General features: G+C 36.1%; 6 protein-coding genes and 1 pseudogene across 9 annotated transcripts; 3 read left to right on the forward strand and 4 right to left on the reverse strand.

The window, feature by feature from the left end:
- Positions 1-282: 282 nt before the first annotated feature.
- LOC9320461 lies at positions 283-4,038 on the reverse strand. Of its 2 annotated transcripts, XM_021033060.1 has the most exons (19): positions 3,849-4,038; positions 3,649-3,730; positions 3,496-3,573; positions 3,351-3,410; positions 3,140-3,244; positions 2,946-3,056; positions 2,822-2,863; positions 2,518-2,631; positions 2,237-2,394; positions 1,997-2,130; positions 1,809-1,915; positions 1,658-1,700; positions 1,491-1,582; positions 1,362-1,410; positions 1,195-1,265; positions 982-1,095; positions 798-883; positions 641-686; positions 283-554 (listed from the first exon to the last, which is right to left on the reverse strand). In XM_021033060.1, exons 1-19 carry the CDS (start codon positions 3,881-3,883, stop codon positions 522-524), a joined length of 1,560 nt encoding a protein of 519 aa, XP_020888719.1. In that variant the 5' UTR covers positions 3,884-4,038; the 3' UTR covers positions 283-521. The 2 variants fall into 2 exon arrangements, with proteins under 2 accessions (XP_020888719.1, XP_020888720.1); XM_021033061.1 differs by lacking the exon at positions 2,518-2,631 and having other exon boundaries at positions 3,849-3,986.
- A 2,093-nt stretch (positions 4,039-6,131) lies between these two features.
- LOC9320462 (protein SCAI) lies at positions 6,132-9,884 on the forward strand. The gene is made up of 10 exons (XM_021032193.1): positions 6,132-6,436; positions 6,643-7,030; positions 7,258-7,452; positions 7,545-7,763; positions 7,852-7,918; positions 8,007-8,219; positions 8,536-8,627; positions 8,730-8,912; positions 9,000-9,136; positions 9,380-9,884. Exons 1-10 carry the CDS (start codon positions 6,318-6,320, stop codon positions 9,585-9,587), a joined length of 1,821 nt encoding a protein of 606 aa, XP_020887852.1. The 5' UTR covers positions 6,132-6,317; the 3' UTR covers positions 9,588-9,884.
- A 108-nt stretch (positions 9,885-9,992) lies between these two features.
- On the reverse strand, positions 9,993-12,938 carry LOC9318365 (pentatricopeptide repeat-containing protein At3g03580). Its single transcript, XM_021032192.1, has one exon. The coding sequence runs from the start codon at positions 12,830-12,832 to the stop codon at positions 10,184-10,186; it is 2,649 nt and encodes an 882-aa protein (XP_020887851.1). The 5' UTR covers positions 12,833-12,938; the 3' UTR covers positions 9,993-10,183.
- A 2,592-nt stretch (positions 12,939-15,530) lies between these two features.
- On the forward strand, positions 15,531-16,523 carry LOC9320463 (annotated as a pseudogene).
- A 4,007-nt stretch (positions 16,524-20,530) lies between these two features.
- LOC9318366 (protein TRI1) lies at positions 20,531-22,113 on the reverse strand. The gene is made up of 2 exons (XM_021033279.1): positions 21,715-22,113; positions 20,531-20,825 (listed from the first exon to the last, which is right to left on the reverse strand). Exons 1-2 carry the CDS (start codon positions 22,051-22,053, stop codon positions 20,700-20,702), a joined length of 465 nt encoding a protein of 154 aa, XP_020888938.1. The 5' UTR covers positions 22,054-22,113; the 3' UTR covers positions 20,531-20,699.
- Positions 22,114-23,090: 977 nt separating this feature from the next.
- On the reverse strand, positions 23,091-24,139 carry LOC9320464 (ribosomal protein S2, mitochondrial). The gene has a single exon (XM_002884352.2). The coding sequence runs from the start codon at positions 24,021-24,023 to the stop codon at positions 23,364-23,366; it is 660 nt and encodes a 219-aa protein (XP_002884398.1). The 5' UTR covers positions 24,024-24,139; the 3' UTR covers positions 23,091-23,363.
- Positions 24,140-24,249: 110 nt separating this feature from the next.
- LOC9320465 (ELMO domain-containing protein A) lies at positions 24,250-27,367 on the forward strand. Of its 3 annotated transcripts, none has more exons than XM_021033276.1 (10): positions 24,250-24,427; positions 24,971-25,153; positions 25,233-25,335; positions 25,415-25,524; positions 26,055-26,123; positions 26,227-26,342; positions 26,427-26,481; positions 26,648-26,768; positions 26,888-27,030; positions 27,133-27,367. In XM_021033276.1, the coding sequence occupies exons 2-10, from the start codon at positions 25,004-25,006 to the stop codon at positions 27,232-27,234; spliced, it is 969 nt and encodes a 322-aa protein (XP_020888935.1). In that variant the 5' UTR covers positions 24,250-24,427; positions 24,971-25,003; the 3' UTR covers positions 27,235-27,367. The 3 variants fall into 3 exon arrangements, with proteins under 3 accessions (XP_020888935.1, XP_020888936.1, XP_020888934.1); XM_021033277.1 differs by having other exon boundaries at positions 24,306-24,714; XM_021033275.1 differs by lacking the exon at positions 24,250-24,427 and adding an exon at positions 24,437-24,672.
- Positions 27,368-27,781: the final 414 nt, after the last annotated feature.

Raw genomic sequence — 27,781 nt, forward strand, 5'->3', positions numbered from 1 at the left:
TTATAGAAATATTTGACATATAATTCTCTTAGATTTCCAGTTGCTTTTTTAATATTTGTGCTCTCTCAAGGTATAAACCCTTAACTTTTCTGTCACAAATTCAAATTACACCCGAAGACGGAAAAACTAATGAGATTAGTACCAAGTCGCTTTTATAACTATTTTTGCAACCCTTTGTAAACTTTTAAAAATTACCTCGTATTTGTTCATTTTGTAGAATCGACATCATAAGAGAAAGTAAAGAGCAATGAATATTAAATATTTATTATTTAAGAAAAGATAAAAAGAAATGAAAGAAGATTCCGAGGCTTTTAGCTTCAGGACAGAGTGAATTTTACAGTCAATTTCAATAAGATTTCTTTTTGTTGTTCAGAAAAACAAAGATCCTAAACGACAAAAATAATAATAATACAAAAACTATAGCGATAACAATTATTACTCAATTATAAAAATAGAAATATTTTATTAAACTTAATTTTGAAGGACTCGAGGATGGATCTGTTGTGCAGTCACCACTAACTTTAAACTCGTCCTTTTCTGCGTTCGTCCAGTGCCTGCCTCATGATATAGGATTGTTAAGAAACTATAAAACTAATTTATATTTTATAGGTTAGTAGTTTCAGTAATTCTCAAAACATACCTTGCTTTGAAGCATTCTCATCGTCAAGACTAGCGTATCACGCATACTGGTAAAAAACCAGAAAAATCATGATTTTAGGTATGAGTTTGTAAGATAAAAAAAGCCATGAAACCGAAACATAATTACTGTATTTGCAGATAGAGGTGCATATATGTACCGGACATTGAGTGTGCTTATAGGATGTGAAGATCCATCATAACTTATCAGAACAAACTGTGTTGAGAATCCACACGGTACTTTTATCTGCAATTTGTTTTGGTGAAACATGTAAACAAACAAGTTTTTACATTATGACCAGGCAAATGAGGGAAGCTTAAATACAATGTCAAGAATCTTTTTACCTGGAGTTCCTTTGAGTATTTCTCTGAGATCACTTCTGTGGTGTTCGTTTTAATCTGGTAACTAGATCTCTTCAAAATAACCGTTGCGGTTTCCCAACTCTCTGATGAATCCATCTTTCGAAATAAAAAAAACAGCGAAATAACGGTTGTTAAATCCATAATTGGATTAAACTCGAGATAGTGGGTGATTCAAACTCTGACCTTAAAACTTACCAGAAGCTGCACATTAAAGCTTGCTTGACCTCTGGATATATAAGTGTCGATTTCTGCTTGCATCTCTGTATCTGTATAAGCAAAAAACATTCTCAGTAAAGAAGAGACAGTAAAAGACCTCTTCGCTATCTACAAAAGACGGGGTTTAGATTCAGATGAATAATTACCACATCTAATCTTGTTTTGATCATTAGCAAACAATCTCACTAATTCTCCCTGCATAATTAAAAGAAGTTTTTTTTTAAGACAACTAATTCATAAACGCTATATGTACCCGAGATATCCCGGTATTTTACCTGACGACCTTGATCATCCATTGGAATACACTCAACAGCAATCAGTTTATCTACATCATCCGCAGTTACAACATACTCTGGGTGGGTGGCTCCTGCATATGTTTAAAACATAGTCCAGTTTTTAAATAGCTGACAAAAGCCAGTAAGGCAAATAAATCAAATCTTACCCTCGATGTATTGTCTTGTGCCATCTTCAAGATGCCGAACCCACTTTTCAAGAAGAAAAAACAAATCGGGAAATTTCTTATTTTTTCATCTGCTTAAGTAGTCCAAATTTTTCAAAGACTCTTACTACCAAAAGATTGACAAAGATTCTACCTGAAACATACAGAGAGTGGTTCCTCGCACTGGAAAACCACAACCAAGAACTTTTTCTCCAGGTATTGCATCACCAATAATCTGAAATCCATCAATTCCTGGTCCCTCTGTTTAAGACTTTAGTGTCAGATCAAGATTTATAACGTATAGCCACTAGGCTATAAGAAAAAGAAGAAAAAATTTCCAACCTTCATAAACATGAGAAGCAAACTCTTCATTCCCGTTATAAGCATCAAACATGGAAGAACTCTCAGCTTTTTCTTCTCTTTCTCGAATCATTTCCTTCCCCGCCACACTACTTAGAGGATATCCAAAATTTTCCCTACAAGTGAGCATAATGAAGCAGGCATTCATAACTGTGAAAGAACTTCATCGGTTAAAACTGAAATCAATGAAAAGTTTTAGAGGATTGAGAAATGATACCGTACCTTTTCGGCTGCTGGAAAATTCCTTGAGATCCACCGCCTATCTGATTATTAAATCTTAAACCTTCAGTGTCTTGCATAACGTTATGATACGGGTTTCTCGTAACATTTTCCATTGGTGGCAAAAGTTGTTCATTGGTCTGATAATCATTACCACGATCCTGCATCAAGGGTAGTATATGAACACAGAAAGTAAGATTTCTTCTGAAAAGATGTCACACATTTTGTAAAAGGTCTTTAAGAGCAAATGATAATTAATTTAGCAAATTACTTGCTGAGACTACCGTGGATCCATAAGAAGCTTGACTTTTCGAATTTCTAGGATCATGGTTGTCTTTACTAATAAAGTCTGTTCCCGGTTGGTTTTCCACAATAGATGATAATTCTCTAATCCTATCCTGTGATTTAAAAATTTCGTCACAACATGTTCGAAAGGAATCCATGAAGAGTATTCACATTCCCGCAGAGTTCTAGTAAGCCAAAGGACATATGCAGACAACAATACTCTAAGGAAATGTGTGTAAATACACTAAAATTGAGAATTTATAGCGGTTGTTCGATTGGAAAACTACAGGATAGAGAGCTTACATTGCAAGCTTTAGTCTTCCATTGCAACTGATCATGCAAGTGCTGCATACAAAGAAATATGATATATATATGTTGAGATTGTCTAGTGTATAAATTTGAAGAGGGATGTAGTGAAAGCAAATACCTTTATGCCGCTGGATATAGCGGTAGCATTTGCAACACGAGGCCAAACACCATACTCAGCTAATAAACCAAGTAAGGACGTCATGAATATATACCTCTCGTCTTCTGTAACCTAAACATAGAAAGTGAGATAAGCAAAGACAGAAGCGTAAAAGGCAATGAGGTTACTACATAATTTTGAGGCAAGACAATTACCTTTAAATCATGTGCCAACTTCGAATTTTCTTCCAGATCACCTTTTCTACGAGCCAACTCATTCAACGCAGATGTAACAGATTCATTTTGTTTCTCATCAATTGCCTAAGGAAATAAGAAACTGTTAGTCAAACAAACCCAGAAGCCAAAGATGAAGAGTGAAGACTTTCAATTCCATGAATTAATCTTGATAGAAAAGCAAAAGACAAACCACTCGAAGATCAGCACATTTTCTCTCTAATCCATACTTCTCATTGAGAAGCTGCATATCCTGTAACCAAAAGATGCAATTTCACTTTCAAGTTGCTTAGAAAGAGTCATATGAATGAGCATGATGTTCTTATAGTAGTATATACCTTCAAACAAGCAGCAGCAATTCGTTCCTGGAGACTATGAATTTCCTCTTCTTGTGATCTCACTTTTGCATAAAGTGCCTGAATTTTCAAAAGCTAATTTAAAGTTTGATTCCAGAAGTAGAAATTATAAGATTATGGGGTCAGTATCAGTACCATTTCCTCAGGATCTTGAATTAACTTAGCATTACTATCTTCTAGCTTCCTCGAAGCAATAGTATCTTTCTCAATCTCATGCCTATAGAGAGACAGATCGAAGAACAACAAACCACTAAATATATATATATATATGAACAAAAACACTGCTTCAAAATCAAAACTTTGTGTGTGGGTTTAAGAAAAAACAGTAATAATACCTTTTGATTGATTCAGAACTCCGATTGTCATCCATCGTGTTTAAGCCGTAAAACCAAGCTCGACTTTAAGGTCATCGGATTTGCAAAGTCTCTGGTTTTTTTTTTTTTTTTTTTTGTTTCATCTATTGAGAAACTTTAATCAACAGCCAGTCCCAATTTTCATCTCCACGAAACGAAGTGAATATTTCTATAAAGCCCCTAAAATAACTATTATTTTCATGATTGCCCCTGAACTACGAAATTCACAAACTAGTCCTTCCATCTAACTAACGAAGTGTAATTAACAATAATATAAACCTCGAAGTTAACAAATAAAATTGGATTGTTGACTTTGATCCAAAGGGGACTTTATATTTCAGGTTTTGCCGAACCTTAAATTTGAAGTTTAGGGTTATGTTTTTCAAAAAAAAATCTTAAATTTAACTTCAAAAAATTTATATTTTACATAATAGTCTTTACTATTGATTATAGTTAAATAAAATCATAAAATTTTCATAAATAACAATAAAACATACATTAAAAATATTACAAGCAATATTAATTAATAAGATATTATATTATAAAATAAAATTATACAAAATAATAATAAAAACACACAAACGAAATTATAAACTAAAACTAAATTAAATTATAAACAAAGGAGATGTGCCTTTAGTCAAGTGGTTAAGTCCATTTGACTCCGCCTTCCCCACCGGAGTTCGACTCCACTAAGTCGCGTTACCCCGCGTAGTAGGGATTGGCTATGGATCGGGCCTTGTCGATCCAAAGATATAAAAAAAAAAAAAAAAAAACTAAAACTAAATTTAAATTCTATACCATTCATTAGATCTTACTCCTCATCAACCGTTGGATTCAAATTTATCAAAACTATAACTTATCCTAGATATAGAAAAAAAATCATGCGAATTTCATCAACGCCATTCATTAGATCTCACTCTTCATCAACCGTTGGATTCAAATTTTATCCAAACTATTACTTATCCTAGATATAGATAAAAAAAAGTCATGCGAATTCATCAACACCATTCATTAGATGTCACTCCTCATCAACCGTTGGATTCAAATTTTATCTAAACTATAACTTATCCTAGATATAGATTAAAAACAAATCATGCGAATTTCATCAACACCATTCATTAGATCTCACCCGTCAGGCCGTCACCAACCATTGGGTTGAAATCCTATCCAAAATTTTAGATAAGAAAATCTACGAAATTGGTTTGTGGTCATTCTTTTGAACTAGGGTTTTCCATTCATTGTGTATATATAATAGATTTTCAAGGAATGATAATATCACAATTCGACTAACTCTTCTTGTGACTAAAAAATATGGAAAAAAGTAGAGGCTCATCATTCAATCGAAATGAAAATGAGTTGTTATATTGTATTTATCTAGAAATATCACAAGATCTAATTGGTAGCAATAACCAATCTGTGGGAAACTTTTGGGAAAGAATAAGGAAAAGCTAGCACGAAAAAACCCTGAGGACTTGGAAATTAGAAACATAAGATCTTTATAGCATATAATGAATAGCATTACATATGCTATTAGGAATCTCAAGAACTGCATCACCCAAGTGGAGAATATGCATCCAAGTGGTGCGTCCGAATTTGATATCATAAGTATGTTTGTTTTCTAATTAACTTATATATATATATATATTTTACGTAATTAACAAATTCTATTTTTTAATATTCTGTAGATAGAAAAAGCCGAAAAGCTCTACATACAAGATCCAAAACAAAAAAATGGTTTAAAATTTGACCGCGTTTGAAATTTGATGAAGGATATATGAGTGAGTATTAGTATTGTTGTAGTAATTTAATTTGTGTAATATTTATGTGTTCATGTAATTTTCACTGTGTTACTATATTTTTAGTGTGAAAACTACACCAAATATAATGTTATTTTGATACCAAAATGGTGTTATGGTTGAAGATGCCCTAAGTATTTCCGTAATGGTCTCATATATGATCGAAGAGCTATATTAAAAAATAAAATTTATATTTATAAGACATAAAAATAACATGATAAAATAATAAATTAGTAAAATTATTTATAAAATATAAATAAATGTGAGGACAAAAATGCAAAAAAAAAGATAAAACCTCAAATTTGAGGTATTGAGATTGCTTTTGGAGATGCTCTGAATAATACAAAAATTATTTATAAAACTGAGAATAATTTCGACCAAAAATTTATAGGCCTAATCATAAAATGCACCAAAAAAAATTTAGATGTTTTTTTGGTTATTTATTTCAGCCGAATGTTCCCCCAGATTAAAAAAAAAAAAACAAACCAAAATCGATTAGACAAATTTCGTTGGTAAACCGCTCGGTACAATAGTCATCCAAAAGTCGGATTCGCCGATCTAGACGACGACGACGACCAAACACTCCGATCAACGGTCCTCCGATTCCCTCTCTCTCTCTCTCTGAAGAGTGACCGCTTTCGTCTTGACCTGAGAAATGTCGCAGCAAATCAGCGGTAATAATATCCCGCTGAGTGAAGTTTACTGGTCTCTTGTTAACAAAGCCGATAAGAAATTCTCCAAGATCAGAGACTTGCCCTTCTATGAACGCACCAGGTACTCTTCCCATTCCCCTGAGATAACCGGTGAATTTCGATTTTGTCAATTTTTCCTGGAGACTATCAATTTTGTTTAGGCTGAAGGAAAACGTACATAGAATTGTTGATTTGAGAGTTGCTAGATATTGATTTTGGTAGGAAACTATAATCGGATTAAGAATGAATCCGATTGTTGGTTCATGGAATTGTTAATTCTGTTTATAGGTATGAAAACTATTTCTTCAAGGTATTCAAAGTATACACACAGTTATGGAAGTTTCAGCAAGAAAATCGGCAGAAGCTTGTTGAAGCTGGACTTAAGAGATGGGAGATTGGAGAGATCGCATCTCGAATTGCACAGCTTTACTATGGACATTATATGCGGACAAGTGATGCCGGTTACTTATCCGAGTCTTATGTATTCTACGAAGCAATACTCACTAGAGAGTACTTCAAAGAAGGATTGTTTCAGGATCTTAATATTGCAAACAAACAGCTACGGTTTCTTGCAAGGTTTCTTATGGTGTGTTTGGTCCTTGGCCGCCGTGAGATGGTGCATCAACTTGTTGATCAGTTTAAACGGTTGATAGATGAATGCAAGAGGACATTCCAGGTTTTTTTCTGATAACCTATTCTCTCCATCTTGATTACTTTCTTTCCCCGAGCCATAGACTGTTTGTAGGTGTAGTTCTTTGAATGGAGAATGATATCAATTTGGTTGCCTTACCAGAGATCGTGTCTCTATCTTTTGTTTTCTGGTATATGTATATCTGAGATTGCTGATTTTATTTTCTTCTGTTTTCTATTGTCTATTACATAAACCCCTTTTCATGTTTTCAGGAAACCGATTTTAAAGAATGGAAGGTGGTGGCGCAGGAAATAGTTAGATTTCTGAAATCTGACACTGCATTTATGAATATCAGACCTCTAAGATATAGTCTTGTACTGGATCCTAATCTGGATGCTGGTACACCGCGTGCAAGTAGATCTTTAAGGTTGACGGATGCAATCTTGAGCAGCTACTATTATAACGAGGTAATGTTTTTACTTATTTATGTTTAGTATGAACGCCTATTTAATATTCTTACCCTCTAAAATTTGCAATCTTGCTGTATGATTTCCACCAGGTCAAGTATTCGGAGCTCACGCTCGATTCTTTTAGGATGCTTCAATGCTTAGAGTGGGAACCGAGTGGTTCACTATATCAATCAACTGGTGCAAAAATGGGTCTGAATGCTCCCGTTGGAGTTTCTCGTATTAACTCCCAGAGCATGAATGATCCTACTTTGCCACCTAACCCTCGCAAAGCTGTCCTTTATCGTCCATCCATAACACATTTTTTGGCTGTAAGTTGATTTTTGTTTTTTTACTTGTCTAACTGGAATTATGGGCTCTATGGAACATCATTCTGTTAACCCTGTTTTTATTTGGTAGGTTTTGGCCACTATTTGTGAGGAGCTTCCTTCTCATGGCATTCTTTTATTATATCTGTCTGCTTCTGGTAATGTGTGTAGTTTTAGTCTGGTATTATGCTTGTTCTCTTTGGAATATTGAGTTCCTTCCTTTCTAACATTTCCATTTTCATTCAGGCAAGAATGGACAGATTTCATCATCTCCTTTGAGTGCTAGAAGTGCAACCAATGTTGAGGAGAATATCTTGAGAGACTTTGAATCTCACACAATCAAACAAGAGACAGACCCATCACTTCAAATTACCCCATCTGGTCAGTCTTTGAGGCAAATCAGTGAGGACGCAGTCAGTACCCCATGTGGTCTGTCTTTTGGCAGTCATGGGCTCACAGGTATCCACTCCATAATTCTTGAAACTTTTATGTAACCATCCATTAGGCGATATGCATGTAGAGCTAGGATCCATGTATATCTTCTAGAGGGCAGAAGGAGGATACTTGTAAGAGAAAAATCTTTGATAAAATTGGACCTTTGAGATAATTCCAATTAAATATGTTTCACATCTGAAAAAAACAACACCGAAATTTCCAGACATTCATAAACAACTAATGGCAACATATAATTCTGTCATTCTAGTTTATTTAAAATTTTGCTATTTCCTGAAGTCTCTGTGAACTTTATCTGATAATTGAACTGTCTTTCCCCCAGGATCAAGCTACATCTATCCCTCTGATTTAGTTCCATTTACAAGGAAACCTCTTTTCATTATCATTGACAGTGATAGCAGCACAGTTTTTAAGGTAAGTACACCCAACTCCATCTTTCCTATGTTAAGATTTATTTGATACTTATTCTTAGTAGATTGAGAACATATGAATATTTCTTTCCTTAAAACTGTGAAGAATATTTGTGGAGCGGAGAAAGGAGAACCAGCTGCATTGCTTCTGTCTCCATCACATACTCCTCCGCTTATCTCTGCTGATTTCTCTCGTCAACCTAGTGGTAGCCTTTTCACCATTTTTCTCACGTCACCAGTCCAAGCGTTTTGCTTGTTAAGTGGGATTTCCGCCTCTGATATGGAAACGGTAGGTAGAGATAAAGCTTCATTCCTTGCTTGATACTTATTTCTCTTCACTTCTTTTGTTTGTGTGCTTACTACTGTCATGTGTCAGGATATCTTAACTAAGGCCGAGAAGCTTCTTTCTTCGTTTATGAACGAATGGGCTTCGACATTGGCGACATCAGATACCCTTCACCCAGTTTGGTCACAGATACTAAAAGATCCCTTCTTGAGACGACTACTCCTAAGGTAAATGTTTCTCTTCCAAGTTCTTAGACACCTTCAGGATCTCCTAAAACGGTAGTATCAGTTAAAAGAAAAAACTTGATCTAATGGAACATTACAAGATTGGAGGTTCACTTTTGGACATAGATCGTGTAGGAACTAGGAACCAGAAATATTGTTGGTTTTGTCTATCAAAGATTCTCGAACTCTCTGAACTTTTTTGTCTTATATATCTGCGGTTTTGGACTTTGTCTCCCTTATCTGCAGATTCATATTCTGCCGGGCTGTCTTGGCACTGTACACTCCAGTCTTCAATAACAAACAAAATCAGCCAGAGTGCTTTCCTTCTCTCCCGGAATCGTTAGTACCAACTGCTCCTGCTGTTCAATCCGCTGTGCTTCTGATGGCCAATGTATTTGGTGCTACAAGTAAATTTACTCTACCTCAAGATATCACAATGCTCGAAAGCTTCTAAGAAGCTACCTCTGCGACGATAAGAGCTTCGGTCTGAAAATATTCTTTTGCAAATTGGGAATCTCGATTTGGTTTCCCCTTAGGGTAAACTATGGTTTTAGATTTGGAGAATGCTTCTTCCATGTCATTGGAGCATTATGACCGAACATCTTTTGAGATTTATGGTTCGAGAACATTTTGGTGTGCGAAATTAACAAAGTGTTTGATGCAGAACATGTGATTGAGAAATGTTTTTTTTTTTTTTGGTGTATATTGATTCAACTTTTACAGTCTAATGGAAATTCAACATCTACTGTAATTCGGTCAAGAGAATAAGAGGTTCACCATCTGAACACTGTTGATTGCGTTGTCGGTATGAGAATTAATTGCGTAGATTTTCCAAGACACAGTTTAATGATGCCAGCAATTCATAATTTTGGATGACCATAAATCACTTTTCGATTCTCGTAAGAATTCTCAGAGCATTATTGAGGCCATGGAAAATTTCCAGAGCTTGTTCAAGATCTTTCCTAATTGTTCTGTTCTTCTACTGCTTTCCTTGTGCTTTTTCAGTCAAATTTTCGCAAACCATGCTTTGAGTTACATCAAAGAAACTATTCACCACCGATCTTTGCAGCTACAAATGCCATCTTTAAAGAGATGGAATCGATTAGCATCCCGCACTAATATCTCACGTCCCACGATCTTCGATATCAACTTTGTGACTTCATGACAATCACTACAAACACGAAGGTTCTTCATCACCTGCAATGGAGTCCCTGGTTCTGTGTTCAACAGTCCAAACGCAATAGCTAGTCTCTCGCTGTGCCCACAGATCAAACGTCTCTTCTCTTCTTCTTCCTCTAGATTCTGTGACACTTCCCTTGAATCGGGAATGTACCCTTCTTTAGCCATCAGACTGTAAAGTATCTCTAGTGACTTGTGAATGGCTTCCGACTGAGGAGCTGAATCATCTCCTGAGCAGAACACGTGAACTTTTTTACCGATTTCAATCCAACTATATCCAGGATTCTTCTTGATGTGTTTATCTCTCACGGATTTGCGGATTAGACTTACTTTGTCCCATTTTCTCAAGGCTGCATATGCGTTTGATGCTAGAATCGAGTAACCTGGATCATCCGGATTCAGTTCAATGATCCTCCTAGATACTCTTTCTGCGGTCTCCATGTCCCCACTTGTTCTACAAGCTCTTAGCACAGATGCCCATATGCTTGCATCAGGTTCTATTGGCATTGCTTGGATAAATTCTTCGGCTTTTGAAATCTTCTGTGACCGGGACAGCAAATCGACCACACACGCATAGTGTTCAATCATCGGGTCAATTTTGTAGTGAGTTTTCATCTTCTCGAAGCAAGCCAAGCCTTTTTCTACCAGACCAGAGTGGCTGCAAGCATAGATGAGGGCAATGAAGACAACACTATCGGGAACAATACCGGATTTTTCCATATCAACAAAAGATTCAAGAGCTTTCTCACCTTCACCATACATTCCATATGCATAGATCATCCCCGTCCATGTCACAACATCTCTTCTACTCATACGTTCAAAGACTCTAAACGAACTCTCCAAACAACCACATTTTGAATACATTTCAATTAGTGCATTCCCTATTTGCAACTCCGATTCATATCCAAACCTTAAAAGACAACAATGGATCTCCTTGCCTAGTCGTTTTGCAGCAAGTGAAGCACACATAGGCAATGTAACTAAGAAAGTAGCCATATCAGGCACCACTTTGTTCTTTCTCATTTGAGTAGTTACCTGCAAACCGGTTGCGAAATCCCCAAAACGAACACATGCTGAAATAACCGTGTTCCATGTTACCGTATCCAGAGTTCCCATACTATTGAATATCTTCAGAGAATCTCCTACTTCCCCGCACTTTGCATACATATCAATCAAAGCATTACTAACAGAAAGATCGATATAAATTCCAGATTTTATCCCATTCGAGTGTAGCCCTTTCCCAAATTTCAAGTCTGCTAGACGCGTGGAGAGAGATATAAGCATCAAATAAGTGATGTGATCAGCCTGCTCTTCCATGATCATCATCATCTTGAAGAGTTTCATGGCTTCCATAAGATCTCCGCTTTGTATATATCCACTGATTATCGAGTTCCAGGAAACAGTATCCTTGCATTCCATGCTGTTGAAAACATCTCTTGCAGTGATCATGTCACCACACTTTGCATACACATCAATTAGAATGTTTTTAACAGTAGATTCAAGAACAAATCCCGCTCTCAGCATATAGTTGTAAATGTACTTTGCCAAGCTCAAGTCCCGTAAGTGTCCGCAGGCACAGAGAACAGAAGTAACAGTTAAGATATCTGGCTTGAACTGATCTAAGTTTTCCAAAAACATCTTCACAGATTCTTCAACCATCTCTAGCTTGAGATATCCGCAGATCATAGTATTGTAAGTAACAGAATCTCGAACGACCATCTCATCAAAAACTCGTCTTGCATCTGTTGGTCTGCTAAATTTCAAGTACATTGCAAGTAGTCCATTGTTAACCACCGAAACAGAATTAACACCTGACTTCAGAGTAAAACCATGAAGTCCCTGTCCTTGTTTGACAACCAGCAAATTCGCAAAGGCAGGCAAAACACTTGAAACCGTGAAGGAATCTGGTACAATCCAAGAATTCCTCAACTCATGATAAATTTCCAAAGCTTCCTCATAGTAACCATGGGAACTATACCCAGAAATTAAACTGTTCCAGGACACGAGATCTCTCACAGGCATTTCGTCGAACACTTGTCGTGCTCTACTTAACAATCCCATTCTCGAATACATATCTACAAGTGCATTGCCTACATATAAATCCGATTCAAAACCCATTTCCAATATCTGCTTATAAACCAAATCTCCCATCTCCGCATCGAACAATCCCGCACAGGCTTTGATAACCGAAGGAAACGTGTACTTATCAGGCGAAACCTTGGATTCCCGGAGTTTCCCGTAAAACTCGAGGGCTTTAGGGAACCAACCATTCTTAGAAAACGCTCTGATGATGGAATTCCAAATATAAACATTTTTGGCCGGAGAAACTCGTCGGAAAACAGAGAGGGAAGAGGCGGGAGCACGAAAGTGAGAGTACTTGTCGATAAGCTTGCCGGAGAAGAAGTCGGAGCCGTCAAGACCAAGAGAGATCACAAGGGCGTGAATTCGACGAAGCTCATTGAGGTTAGATGACGATGAAAGAGCTCTAGAGATGAAAGCCGATGACACTCTAGTCTGCATTTCGCCATTGTAGAGTTCGTGTTCCGGAAACAAATTACAGCGATTCAAACCGGAAATAACCGATTTAAACCGGAAAATTTTGTTTTGGGAATATGAAAAAAATAGTTGGTTAACAACAAAAGATCAACAGAGTCCGTAGTTTTTTACTTTTTTTTTTTTTTTTTTTTTTTTTTTTTTTTTTCACAAAGTCATAGTTTTACTTATGTTGTTACTTTATATTCAGTTGATTATCTATTCGGCCCATACCATAAATGCAGTCAAAATCATGAATGATGAGTATTTTTACATAAACCCAAATACAACAGACCTTTTCTTTACTACAAGCCAACATATATGTATGCAAATGCATCACAAATCTTTTTTTTTTTGGTAAACGATGCATCACACATCATTTTATCAGGCAGAACATCATCGTTTAACTCAAATCTTGGTAATGTCTGCTTCACATGCATACAATTTGGGTTTAATCTTCAATACGTGAGGGTACATCCTTAACGGCTTTTTATGGTATTCTCTGTGACTTCGACAACGATTCCAATTTCTGCAAAAATCAACAATTGTCACATATTAAGAAAAAAAAAATCAGAGAGACAAGAAATCAATTGGTTGGCTAGCTACTACTACTATGGCTGTAAGAAGGTGAACTAGGAATGTAAAAAAGTGATGTGGGATTACTGTAGGAGGGTGAAATAGGAGTGTAGAAAGGTGACCTAGACTACTGTAGGAGGGTGAAATAGGAGTGTAGGAAGGTGATCTGGGACTATTGTAGGAGGATGAAATATGAGTATAGGAAGGTGATGCGGGACCGTAAGAGAGTGAAGCTTAGCTGTAGGAAGGTGATGCGGGACTGTAATCTTGGATGTACGAAAATGATTTAGGATAGTAGGAGGGTGAACTCGGGTTGTGTCTTGAAAATCTGTGGTGGTAAATTGGTAACATAGCCATGTAGGATGGGGACATTAGGGTGTAACTCGGGGAGATGGGGAAATAAATACTTGCATGGCTTGGCGACAATGTGTTGCTCGAGGAGGTGGGAGAATAAGAAGGGATTTGGCTAGGTAAACAGGGACTATCCCTATGCAAGGTAGGACTGTCCCCTCTACCTAGAGACATATTCTTTAGCGAGCCATATTCTTCACCATCACTGATTGAGTAAATTATGTACGTTTTTAAAAATTCTAATCACAACATATGCGACAAAATCTAGTTTTTTATTTATTATATGAACTATGTATTGATTCAAATGTTTTTAAAACATGATCAAGACAAAGATGAAAGGTGATTTTTTAATAAAATATTTAAAATATCTCTAAATTAATTATTATGTCAAGTTTGGAACAAACAACTAGTATGATGTTTATAATCGCTTAGGAACGACTTGCTTGATTTGCTTCATCACCATATTCCTTTACCTATGTTCTTCAATTGCACAGCATCGGCGACCAATGAGATCTCTTTCAAAGTCCTTGTAAGATCTATTTTCATCTTTGTGATGATGATTTCATTCAACAACAAATCCTTTTACATAGTTTTGATGTTGATAATCAAATTGGGTTTTCGTTTTTATCACTCATCTCTTCCTTGGTGTTAAGTCAAGAACTTAAAACCATATGTATCTTGTTTATACATATGCAATAACAAGCCACTAGCTAGATAAAAATTACCGAAAGACAACAATTCTCGATAGATATCAAGAAAGAATGCATCATTTTTTAACCTAACTTGCAATATTAAAATTGATTTGTTGATTTGATTGATAATCCATGCAATATTTGGAAATTCTTACGATTTGAAAATCGAAAAAATGTATTTAATTTCAAAATAACAAGGTTTGCTGTATTTGAGCATTTGTATTTTCAATTTTTAAACACTACTTTCAAATATGTTAAGATTCAATAGGAAAATTAGATCATTTTAAAATCCAATAAAAGAAATTTATTGAATAACACTAAATTTAAACTAGTATTTGTAGAACACTAAAGCAATAATACAAGATTTTGACAGAAAATTTAAATGAATGATTTAATAACATACTGAAGAGTGAAGACTCTAATATTCAAACCGGAATTAACCGGTTTTTTTTAGATCAGAATCAACCGGTAAAACCGGAAAACTTATTTTAACCACGAAAAATATGCTATAAGAGTCTCAGATTACGAAGAAGTGTGACACAAACCCTAGATGATGAGCGAGTCCGAGGAAAAGACATGCAACGACGATTCAAAGCAGCCAACACTTGTCTTAGACCTGATTATATCGATCTTGCAACGCTTGAGTTTTTCTTATTTTCATAGAGCCAGATGCGTTTCTACAGAATGGTATTACGCTTCGAAATCATGCATAGTAACCAGGGCCGGTCCGGTAAAATCCGAAGCCGAATACGAAAAAAAATTTTGAGGCCTTTTTAATAAGTAAAAACTGCTAAAAAAAATTTTTTTTGTTAATTATGGGGAATTTATAATTTTTATTTAACATTTTTTCTTAATTTTTTAACATTGTTTGCTAATTGTAAGATTTTTACTAATTATGAGGCCTTCTTACTAATTATGGGGTTTTTTTTGTTAATTTTGAGGTCTATTTTACTAATTTTGAGGGCTTAAAAAAAAAAAAAAAAAAAACCTCATAAAATGGGTTTTGGAAATTTGAGATCCAATACAAATGTTTTGTTAAAATCTGTACAGGGCCGAGCCTGATAGTAACAACTCCATGGATCATCATGTTTCCATACGAAGATCCGAAAAACAGAAACAATGATTCATCATGTAAGTTTTTCGATCCTCGTGACAATAGTTCTTACACATTAAGAGATCTCGGGATTAATATGGCTACGAGTCGTTGTTTGACGAGTTCCGGTAGCTGGTTCCTTATGTTAGACGATAAACTAGATTTTCACCTTTTGAATCTGTTTACTCGAGAGATGATTCCTCTTCCGCCTCTCGAATCAATCGATGGATTTCCGATGGAACTTTTCAGAATGGTTGATTCTAAAGCTTGGGTGACTCTCAGTTACAAAAACAAAGCTAATAGTTGTCTGGAACTTGGATGACGTTTTTGCATATCACAAGAAAGGAGATGATGACAACAATAGCTGGAAAGTGCTTGAACCTTTGAAGAAACAACAATACGTAGATATGGTGTGTAAAGAAAGCAAGCTTTACGTGCTTAGTGATACTCGAGTCACTGTTCTTGATTTCTCCCGTGATGATTCTCCTCCAATAAAATGTGCAAGTTTCAAATCTCTGGATTATCCTTATTCGTCTCACGACAAGAATCTTGTTGTGACTTTGTCTGTACAAGTTTTGATCGTTACAAGCGAAAGGTTTTCATATTCCGACCGACGCTTCTTTGACGTCTACAAGATGGACCCTAAATCACTAGAATGGAGCGTAATCAATTCTATAGGAGACGAAGCATTGCTTTTTGATCTAGGAATAACTTTTGCAGCTAAAGATGGAGCTATGGAAAATTGCATATATTTTTATACCTACCAGCTTTGTGAATACCATATTGAAACCAAGAAAGTGGTCCAAGTGTGTCCTCCTCGTAGTGCTACGTCTCCAATGTCTTTCAACTCTGCTCGTTGGTTCTTAAATGGTTGCTTTTAAACCTAAACCAAGTTTTGTCTTTTGGTAAGGGTGGATTATTTTATTTTATATTGTGGAATAAGAGAGTGTTGCAAGTTTATAGTCTAGTGTTTGTCAAAAGTGTTTGAAAACAGGCTTTGATTTCAAGTTTTCAACAAAATTACAAGGTGCACCGTATTCAAACATGTATATTGGAAATAAAGAAATAAGAAATTGTGGTGAATAATAGCTTGGTGACGAAACTTCCATTTTTTTTTAAGAAATCAATATAATTGTTTTTTTTTAAGATCATATACTTTTAGACAATGAAAACAAGAAACGAAAAGGAAAGGCGTTATTTGGCAAATAATCCCAAGTAAACCAAGAAAGTTGTCCAAGTGTATGCTTCGTCTCCAATATCTTTCAAGTCTGCTCATTGGTTCTTAAATGGTTGCTTTTAAAGCTAAACCAAGTTTTCTTTTTATATTCAACAAATGTTTGAAAACAGCCTTCAATATAATTACAAGGTGCACCGTATTCAAACATGTACTGTACATTGGAAATAAAGAAATAGGAAATTGTGGTGAATAATTTTGGTGATGAAACTTCCATTTATTTTAAGAACTTAACCAAAATCAATATCTTTAAAAAAAAAAAAAAAAAAAAATCATATACTTAATTTTAGACAAAAACAATAAACGAAAAGGAAAAGCGTTATTTGGCAAATAATCCCTTTAATATAAAGCCCTAGCTCTAATATAATTGCCGGATTCTCCATCCTGATCATCGGAATAGCTAGTGTTTAACTTCTATTTTCCGATTCGAATCGAAAGGGAAGTGTGATTAGGGTTTTGTATACTTGGCCTTTGACACCGAAGGAACATAAAAAGGTTTGGCCTTCCTCTACAATTTCTCTGATCGTATTTGCTTTGTGAGCACAACTTGATTTGATTATACATGGTTTTCTTTTCTCGTCTTCTTTCCAACTAGAGAGGTGTTTTCCTCTGTGATCTCTATTTCTCTCCAGGCAAACTGATCTCTACGTTGAATTGTAACTAAATAACCTTTTTTTTTGTGATGTTTCAGTGTGCAGTCTTCAATATGAGAAACATAAGCGATTTGCCTGACGAATTATTGCTGAAGATTTTGTCATTCCTCCCGACAAAAGAGATCGTGGCGGCGAGTGTTTTGTCAAAATCATGGTGCTGTCTTTGGAAACATTGGAGAGATCATGATGTTGATTATGTGGATATTTGTCTTGAATGCTCTCTAATCTGGCTGTCTAATCTAGTTAAATTCTCATATCCACTTACCGCCTCTGGAAAAAATTTCGACGTGGAACCTGAAGATCCTACGCTGGAGAAATTTGATTCACTGCTGTCGAGTCTCAAAGATGAATCGTGTATTGAGTGCAAACGAAGGATTCATGAACCCAAAAAAACAACTATTTTCAAATTAGATTTTGGACCCCCAAAGCTACAACAAGCTATTATATGGACCAAGTCGGAAGAGAAGCAGTGTAATGACCTGAATATTTGAACAGGGGCACAATCTAATATTTGTAAAGCAATTAACATAGAACAAGTATCAAAAATCAACAATACCGAAACGATGATTGAAGAACGGAGATTGACGGTGGTAAACAGAGTCGAGAACTTTGATGATCTCTCTCCTTAACTCAAAAATCGCCTCGTAGTGTGCCGGTTTGATGACAATTAGAGTCCCATGATAAAACTGTTTCTTCTTTTGATTGCAACACTCAAATCAAAAGCTGAACGAACACTAGCCTTGTGTTGTACTCTCAGACTAGAACTAGAAAAGAGAAGGAGAGGAAGGAGATTGTGTTGTGTTTTTAACCTCCTTCAAATGAGGTGAAGAAACTTTGCTTATAAAGCCAAAGCCTTCAATGACGTAATCAAGAGGAGAATCTCACGTTAATGACAATTTGATGAGAATTGATATTCAACATTAATTGTGATTCATTGAGATTGTGTCGTTACAAAAATCAACTTTTAAAGTAGATATTTGTTGAATTAGTCAAACAAATGACTTACACAAATTTGAGCAACTATGGATAGTTATTTGGGTTGTAAGCCCATTACTCAAATCTCAAATCTCAATTCCCAAATCCGGTCTAGTTCGGTACGACACGGTTCGACACAATAACATGTGCGGTTTGGGTTTCTTCTCTTAATTTCCAAAGTGCGATATTTGACCCTTAGTCAAATTCCAAGCTAGCCACTTTAGACCACCATTTCTCATTCAAACGAACTCCGTTTTTGACATTCTAATACACCACCACGTAGTGCTCGCAGCAACGATTCCATCGTGCCCAAGAACCGGTCATTCCGATGAACGTCTTCACCGGAAACTCCCCCGTAACAATGGTCAAAACCATTTTTGTCAAAAACAAGTTCCAACAAGCAGCATATGCAGCTTGAGATAGTGTTTATGCGCAAGACTACCTTAAATTATTGTCTTTCGTTTATCTGAGTTAGTTTTGTGGTTTGATAGTTAGTATCAACTCTAGTTTCTTTCTTCTCCATCTATTAAGTTTGCGAATTTTCATTCGCTCTATAGCTTGGCTGTTAACTCTATTGAAATTCTCATTCCCACGTACCGCCTCGGGGGACCTTTTCGACGTGGAACCTATGGATCCTAACGCTCCGCTGGAGAAATTTGATTCTCTGCTGTCGAGTCTCAAAGATAAATCGTGTATAAATTTGCCATTCTAGTAAATTTGCCAAGGCTAGTAAGATAATAATGTCATTCAACATCAAACCCCTTTTACATGGTTTTGCTGTTGATAGTCAATTTCGCTTTTATCACTCATCTCTTCCTTGGTTTTATGTCAAGAGCTTAATTAAAAACCGATATATATCATGTTTATACAGATACAAACAAGCAACGAGCTAGATAAATTACCGAAAGACAATTCTCGAAAGCAATCACGAAAGAATGCATCATTTTATAACCTAACTTGCAATATTAAAATTGATTTATTGATTGATAATCCGTTTACGATTTGGAAATTCTTACTGATTTGAAAGTCGAACAAATATATATAATTTCAAAATAACAAGGTTTGCTGTATTTGAGCCTTTGTATGTTTAGTTTTAAACACTTTCAAATTTTTTTTTCTGACATCAATTTTAAACAATTTCAAATATCTTAAAATTCAATAGGAAAATTAGATCATTTTTAAATCTAATAAAGAAATATACTGAATAACACTAAATTTAAACTAGTATTTGTATTACAGCAATAATACAAGATTTTGACAGAAAAATTAAATGAATGATTTAATAACATAAGATTCTTGTTAGATTTTTAAATAAATTTTAAATCCACTAATTAATAAACTTCCAAAAATTCGTTGGTCAATATAGATGTTTTTCTTCAAACTAGATTTGGGTTTAAATTGAAATGATAAGATGCTAATTTGATAATAAAGTTAATCGTTGATAAAAAAGAGAATATAAATTCGATAATCCTTAAAGTCTTGGGATAATTAGTCGAAATTAGGGTTTTGAGCGAAACAGAGGAGCTTACTTGGCGTTTCCTTGACATATAAGGAAAGGAACAAAGAAGATTTTGGCTTTCCTTCTTCTTCTTCTGCGATGGAAAATATCAACACCAAACATGAAGGAATGAAAAATATCATTGATTTGCCTGACGATTTACTGGTGAAGATTTTGTCACCCCTTCCGGTCAAAGAGGTTGTGGCTACAAGTGTTTTGTCAAAACAATGGCGTCGTGTTTGGAAACTGGCTTTAAAGCTTGAGCTCTGATTGCGTTTGTGTATATCATCAGATTTCAATTCACAATCAAAGATGTAAACATATCCTATAATCTATGAAGAAATTTTTGTGTATATCTGCAAAAGTTACTCTGTTCTTGTGCCTTAATGGATTCAAACCTTTCTTCTTCTTTAACAGATTGATATATGCTAGGAATATTGTAAAGTTTCATTCAATATAAGCTTGTGATTTGAATTGTCTAATTACTCTTTTTCATCGACTCTGTGTTTTGCCAAAGTTTGCAAATCTTTCGAGCCTACTTAAAAACTTGGCTCGAGCAGCGGCATGCGTATTAGATTTAAGATTAACCCATCCCAGAACAGAAACACAGAGAGTTTAGAGCTTATGCCAAAATATTTCTTCATTAGTCAAAGTGTCAAACCATGTTTGGGAAGAGGAAGGAAAAAAGTGGAAAGATCTTGACAACATTAACAAGATAAGATCACTCAGAAAGAGCTTACTCAAAAACCAAATCAGGAGTTTCCAAACTAAGCTAGTTATTGGTCAAGCAGTCTTCACAAAGTGCGGGGACAAGAGTTTTGAAATCTCTAGAAACCCAACTTTGTCTTTCCCTTCAAAGATTAGCTTCAGTGTCTCATCGCAGAAAATCTCCCTCTTGTCAGCTGGGTTCTGCAACCAAAAACCAACACATATGACATCAAAATTAAGAAAGTAAATAGTATTCCCTAACTTGATACTACTAGAACGTCTCAGTCTAATTGCACTTTATCATGATAGAGATTGGTATCTCTGGTTACTTTCTATGTTCTTAAAGCCAAAAGAGAACGGGTTTTGGAGACTTGAAACCATATCATCACAATGGAGAACAAAGCAGATAAAATGTAAAACTCTAAGCAAAGCAACTTCTTTTGGATTATTTAGAGAAGAGAGTAAGTAAAACTACAGTAACCAGAACAACAAGCCACACAACCAAAGACAAAGCTAACATCTTTTGGATTAGACAATTGAAGAAGAATGAAAAATATCACAAATCTGAAATCTGAAAAGCAAAGGTGAGCTTTTTGCTTTGTTTTCACTACTAACAAGACTTGTTTTTTCATCGTATCTGAGCTTTGTCAAGATCCAAACCATAAACCACTCTCCATAGCAACAGTTCAGAGTCATACCACAGAATTGTTGTTAGAAACATTGCCAGCATACAGATTCACAAAAAAAATTGTTTTTTTCGGTGACATGAACGATTTGAAAAAAAACAAAACCTCAGAATAAGACTCTCAATTGTATCTAAAAACACCAACCTTTCAGATTGAAGAAATCTTAACTTCATTCTCAGCTGGCTAATATAATAAACAAGAAATATTTTTGTCTGCAAGTTAATAAGACTCCAGAGACCAGGAACAATATAGCAAAGTACCACCAACACAAAAAAAACTTAATTTTTCTGGCAAATCTCGTCTACATGCAAGACCTATACCATCAGAAAGTGGAGAATCTAGCTACCAATTCAGACTATGATGCTATGCTCAAAATTTACAACAAATTCAAAGAGATTATGAACCTGAAGATCGTGGGATTTGATGTAGGTCCAAATCCCCTTGATGGCGTCGGTACGTGTAGTTTCACCGGTACCAAGGAACTGAGCGAGAACTGGAGACACAGGAGTCACCTTAAAGAGTCCGGTAGACCTCGGTGTCTTCTTTGCCGGAGACTCTGATTTCGCCTTTGGCTTAGGCTTAGCCTTGGCCTTGGCCTTTGTTTTCGCCGCCGTTTTCTTAGTGGATCCAGCTGTGACAGTGCTTATACTTCTAGAAGTTGAAACCAAAGAAGAGGTGGCTCGAGAAGCAGGAGCTAGAAGCGATCTAGCTCCCCTGAAAACCATAGCTGCAACGGAAGACATTTTTCGCTAATCTAGTTTTTCTTCTCCTTCTCCGAGAGTGTGATTTTGGAGAATTTAGGAAAGTAAGTTTTTGGGAGAAAAAGGTTTGACCTTTGACTCTGCCACGTGGCGACGTTTGAGATTTGAAACTTGTCTTTTTGATACCAAAGCTTTCAACTTTCAAGGATTAACAGTCATGGAATCTTTTTCATATCCTTTGTAGTAGCTTATAGACAGAATCCATGGCTGCTTTTTTTAACTCAGTACTTTTGAAAACAGAACATTAACAAGGAGGAGTCAAAGATTTCAGATAGGATCGTCATCTGTAGAGAAGGAGATCGACATCTCTGAAGCTATCTAGGTGAGGAAAGGTCCGAGAAATGTGATCGTAGTGGTCTCTGCAGCATCAAGCTGGTTGTTTTGAGAGATTATCAAATGTAATGAGAAAATTGGAGAGACAGTAATACCAATATCCTATGTTGACATGGGGAACTAGACATGGAGCTTTGTGGAGGTTATTAGTGTTAAGGCTGGCTCAGAGACAAAGAAGGGGTTATGATATGACTGAAGAAATCCGAGGTAAGGCATGGTTGACATAAGTAAATCGTAACGATAACAAAAGCTAGCAATTGTTAGTTCTCAAACAAAGCCGGTTTGTTCCATCAAAAATCTCTGTAGCATGTACAGAGAATCACTTAACTTCTTAAAATGTCAAGTACTTTCCAAAGTTCCAAGAGCTTTACCAGTGGACTTACATCGTCCCAGAGGATGATAGATGGAAATTAACATAAAGACAGTCTCTGTAGCATGTGCAGTGGATCCGTTAACCACCGGCCACCGCAGACTAAGCTAAACCAAACACTAAGATTAGCAACCAACTATGCAAAGGATAATCAAACTTACGAGAGATATGACCAGAGATCTCCCAAAAAAATCAGGAACATGACAAAAATGAATCTCTCGACTAAAAGTCTAAAATATAGTAAAAACCATAAAATTGCCTCAAGAGACATTCAAAGGTATACCAAGCAGCTAATCCCCTAACCTGAACAGTAATGTGTCATTCCAAAACCTGAGCAGTAACCAATTCCATTTACATTGTCTAAGCATTTCCAACAATGCACACCAAAAAGACAAGGCATTTACCGAGTTGTAAAACCCTAGAACTCAACAATCTTACACAGGTAAATATCCATCAGAGAAACAAAATCATCCATGTGTAAAAAAACACTCAGAATTTCAAAGTCGAAGAAACCACAATTCTGAAGAACAATTATTCCAGACTCAGAAAAACAACTATAAAGTTTCATACTTTTGTTGCAAATATCAAATCAAGCAGCTAAATCCTTCATCATATCTTCTTTGCTCCCATCTTTGATCCCCAACTTCATCTGTTCTGCCACAAAGCACTTGGTGATCACATTACAGAACAAATACACAAACTTGACCGAATCACGAGCTGGCACAGGATACGTAATCTTCTCAAAGAACTCCAATGGAACATTCGGATCCACAATTGCAACAACCGGAATCTGAAGCTTCGAGGCCTCAAGTATCACAGAACTCTTCCTCTCAGTATCAAACACAACGACACAATCAGGCATAGTAGTAGGACCAAAGCAAAGCTTTTTGTGCCTAGATCGAAACTTCTTAGGACTGTAACTGTTAGTCAAAAACCCACCCATCTTCCATAGATTCATCGCACGGTTGTGATTATACGAATCGCCTTGGATCCGACGAGAAGTGAGCTCAATGATTTCGTCGAAGAGAGGGTTTGTGTTAACGAAGAAGATGTTACCTCTCATGTGGGCGAGGTTAGCGACGAAATGAGCGGCGCTACGGAGGCAAATTAGGGTTTTGTCGGAGTCGATAATGGTCATTCCGTTACGCGTCCCGTAAGCGTATTGCTTGAAATGGTGCTCGGCGGCGCGACGGCCAAGATGTGCTCCGGTGTTCAGAAGCTTCTGGATTACTGCAGCGTGAATCGTCATTGTTCGAAGTCGGAAAAACCACCGGACGGCAGCGAGAGGGTTAGGGTTTAAGATAAATTCGCAGACTGAATTAGATCTGATGAAGAAGCTGAAACATGGATGAATCAGGAGCCGTCGGGTCGGGTCGACCCATTTCGGTAGATTTCAAATGTCTAAACCAAAAAGTGTAAACCGGATACCAACCCGGGTCGTAGATTTAACCTGCGAACACGTCGTTGACCAACAAAAGAAAAATAAAAATTAATTAAATTTATAGTAACGTATGGTAAGAGATATTAATCGAAATAAATAAAATTTCTGGAAATTTGGCGGCGACAGTTTCCTTTGGATTTCAGATTTCGTGAGCTTATTCTTACCTTTCTCTCGAAGGAAGCTCTCATCTTTTCACTCAGATCACGTTCCCTGTAAGAGAATCGATCAAACCCAATTCGAGATTTTTCTTATAATGTATCTGAGATTCCAAAGTTTTGGATTTGGTGATGTTTTTCTTGTGAAGTTTTCTGATTAGGGATTACAAAAAGTCGAATCTGAGATTTGGGGGATTTTAAGCGATCCTGTTTGTGTTGAGTCTCTTTGCTTGTCTCCCAATTAGGGTTTGTGGTGGAGCTCTGTTTGATGTTCTGAATTTTTTATAAACGACGATTCAATGGTTGGTGACTTAGCGCAGATGCATCGGTTTGTAATTTGCTAGGTTGAAAAATTCTATCTTATTTTGATTCCCGTTGAAGCTTGTAGGGTTCTTTTTCTCTTATCGATCTGTGTTTGCATGGATCTGTTCTGTGATCTTCTGTGGAATTAGGGTCTAGTATGCAAAAATTAGAAGACTGAACAAATGAAAGGCTTTAAATTCTAATATTATGGCTGCATTATGATTACTGGCAAGACACAGTCTCAAAGTTTCAGTTTTTTTTGTTTGTTTGTTTAATCTTATTTCTGGTATAATGCAGGGGCTTATTCGCTTGTATCTGTTGATATACAAGATGGCATCTGCGACTCTGAGAAGGCGGCTTCATCACGGGGATGTAGATGGGAGGAAGTATGAACGTTATGATGCAACAGACTCTGAAACTTTAAGCGAACCTTTGTTAGGAAGTAGTAGTACTGATAATAGTAGAGATGAGTACAATGAGGTTAGTGGTTCAGTGTGTGTGTTTTAATAGAGATGAGAAGAACCCTTTTATGTATCATTATCTATGGTGTGTCTCTTAGGAGCGTACTCTGGAGGATATTTGGGAAGAAGAACGGAAGAGACAGCAAGTTCACTGGACGTTGATCTTTTCTCAGTTGATTGCACAATGGGCTCAGTGGATAGGTTTGGTTTTTATTTTCTTGTTACCTTGATTGTTTAAAAGCGGGATTATCTTATTACAACTTGTTTCTTGGTTTTGCAGCCAAAATTGTCTTTGGATCTGGCTCACTTTTTGGGAGGTTTCTTCTTCCTACATTTGGTCAAATAGGTACTGGTGGGAGGCTATTGCCACCGCCTCTTAGTATGTTGCAGGTAATTAAAAGGATCTACCTTATCTTTTGAACATTAGATACCAAAGGATACGTTTAAGAGGAGTATAATTTTATCAGCCTATACCATATCTCTTTGAAGGTCACATTTTCGCATTAGGTTCTTGGTCTTAGCATTGTTGAGGTACCTTTAGGAGTTTGAGTAAGACTACTGGTTTAACTGTATTTGCACTGTCTCGTTTGTAGAAGTTTGCAAGACTGCAAAATACTTTTTATTGGCTTGTGTTTGGAAGAATAATAATAACTCTGGAAGAAAAATAGTCAATAGATGTAAAAAATTAGAAAAGTTATCAGAGTGTGTTTCTGCTTGGTGCCTCTAAGTCTCTTACTTTTGTATGTGGTTTATTAGGAAGCATACTTAGTAAAGTGATGACTTTCTCTTATGGTCTCAATTGCTTGTTTTTGTTGTTCTTAAAATTTTACTATTTTGTTTTGTTTCCAATTATCCATGGTCAATTTGACCACTGGCACCGTCAATTTGATCTCTGTTCTGTATTTCTTACCTCTTATTAGGAAGAAAGGCTGAGAAACATTAAGCGAAGAATAGAAATCCCATTTGATGGATCTCGAATGGAGCATCAAGTAAGTGTTCTCATAGACTCTCTGTTTGCTTGATTCTCCATATTATACTACACCTGCAATGTTTTGTCGAAATTTATGTAAGCTCGCGAATCGCGATTCACAGGATGCTCTTAGACAACTATGGAGACTAGCTTATCCACAGAGGGAACTACCACCTCTTAAATCTGAACTCTGGAAGGAAATGGGTTGGCAAGGAACAGACCCTTCAACAGATTTTCGGTACACGATATTAGCTTTGGTCATGCAAATCTTCTTATCTCTAGTCATTTTACTGATGATTGGTTTCATAAATTGGTTTTGTAGAGGTGGAGGATATATATCACTGGAGAATCTAATCTTCTTTGCGAAGACCTATCCGGTCTGTGATGCATCTCTAATCCACATCTACATCTTTGATTTATATCATGCCCCTTAATAAAGGAACCATTTGTTTTAGAGAACGTATGGCTTTATACAATTCTAAGTATAGGGATTATCTCTGAGTCGCTATGATCCTAACAAGATTTGTGATTTCATTATGACAGGAATCTTTCCAGAGACTGTTACATAAACAAGATGGAACAAGGGCCGAATGGGAATATCCTTTCGCGGTGGCTGGCATCAATATCTCATTCATGTTGGCACAAATGTTAGATCTTCAATCAGGTAAAAACATGCTCAAGAAACCAGTTAAAAACTGATCAAGCTTCATTTCCTTTTCCCTTCTTTACCTGTGAAACCGACCAATTGTTCAAACCGTTGAGTGTGTTTGTGTTTCTATTCAGGTAAACCATCAACAATAGCCGGAATAAGGTTCTTGGGATTTCTGGAAGAAGACGAAATGGCATTCGATAATCTCTACTGTATAGCTTTCCAAATGATGGATGCACAATGGCTTGCTAAACGAGCTTCTTACATGGAATTCAATGTAAATGTCTTTGAACCAAGCCTTGTTACATTTTGGAATTTCTGATTCGGTTATGAATTCTTCTTCTCGGTTATGTGTTAACCGGTTTTTAATTATGGCCAGGACGTCCTGAAATCGACGAGAGCACAATTGGAACGTGAACTGGCACTGGATGATGTTTCAAGCATCAGAGACTTGCCTGCTTTCAATCTTTTGTACAAATAATTAATATAAATATTTCAATCTTTCAATTTTCCTATAATTTCTATCTGTATTTAAATAATAATCTGAGAGATTCAGTCAGTGTAACAAATAATCAGTTTTTGCTGAAATTGCTCGGCAAATATTTATTTTTCTACTCTAGAGAAAAAAAAAACAATGTCAGCAGCAAAAATAAAATAAAAAAATCAATTAAAGTGGATTTCCACGCGTCGTCTACATGTCCATGGCACCAATAACATCAGTCGGAACGTTAGAGAAAAGGTAAATTTGAACCGAACAGTAACTTTGTTTTTTTTTCTTTTCTTTTCTTTTTATCAACCGAACGGTAACTTTTCTAACCGTTGTGAATTATTTAATTCGAAACTCCCATAATTAGCGAACGGTAACTTTTATTTTTATATAATATTTTACTTGAACGGTAACTTATTCGACCGTTAAAAGTAATCTCTATATATATATACACCTCCGTCTTCCATCGTTCAGACATAAAAAAATCTTCTTACTTACTATGAAACTCATTTGTTCACATGTCCAAATACTCTCTGTTTTA

The sequence above is a fragment of the Arabidopsis lyrata genome (assembly GCF_000004255.2).
Source record: "Arabidopsis lyrata subsp. lyrata unplaced genomic scaffold ARALYscaffold_3, whole genome shotgun sequence".
NCBI lineage: Eukaryota > Viridiplantae > Streptophyta > Magnoliopsida > Brassicales > Brassicaceae > Arabidopsis > Arabidopsis lyrata.

Excerpts from the sequence above, each read along its gene's own strand:
- LOC9320465 (XM_021033275.1), top strand. Across the intron at positions 25,154-25,232 it reads GTAGAGATGAGTACAATGAG|GAGCGTACTCTGGAGGATAT; the intron begins GTTAGTGGTTCA and ends TGTGTCTCTTAG. Across the intron at positions 25,336-25,414 it reads ACAATGGGCTCAGTGGATAG|CCAAAATTGTCTTTGGATCT; the intron begins GTTTGGTTTTTA and ends TTGGTTTTGCAG.
- LOC9318365 (XM_021032192.1), bottom strand. The coding sequence starts at position 12,832 with ATGCAGACTAGAGTGTCATCGGCTTTCATCTCTAGAGCTCTTTCATCG.
- LOC9318366 (XM_021033279.1), bottom strand. The coding sequence starts at position 22,053 with ATGTCTTCCGTTGCAGCTATGGTTTTCAGGGGAGCTAGATCGCTTCTA. Across the intron at positions 20,826-21,714 it reads TCAAATCCCACGATCTTCAG|AACCCAGCTGACAAGAGGGA; the intron begins GTTCATAATCTC and ends TTTTGGTTGCAG.
- LOC9320461 (XM_021033060.1), bottom strand. The coding sequence starts at position 3,883 with ATGGATGACAATCGGAGTTCTGAATCAATCAAAAG. Across the intron at positions 1,916-1,996 it reads TGCTTCTCATGTTTATGAAG|AGGGACCAGGAATTGATGGA; the intron begins GTTGGAAATTTT and ends AGTCTTAAACAG. Across the intron at positions 687-797 it reads ATAAGCACACTCAATGTCCG|TATGCGTGATACGCTAGTCT; the intron begins GTACATATATGC and ends GTTTTTTACCAG.
- LOC9320462 (XM_021032193.1), top strand. The coding sequence starts at position 6,318 with ATGTCGCAGCAAATCAGCGGTAATAATATCCCGCTGAGTGAAGTTTAC. Across the intron at positions 7,453-7,544 it reads GCAGCTACTATTATAACGAG|GTCAAGTATTCGGAGCTCAC; the intron begins GTAATGTTTTTA and ends GATTTCCACCAG. Across the intron at positions 9,137-9,379 it reads TTGAGACGACTACTCCTAAG|ATTCATATTCTGCCGGGCTG; the intron begins GTAAATGTTTCT and ends CCTTATCTGCAG.
- LOC9320464 (XM_002884352.2), bottom strand. The coding sequence starts at position 24,023 with ATGACGATTCACGCTGCAGTAATCCAGAAGCTTCTGAACACCGGAGCA.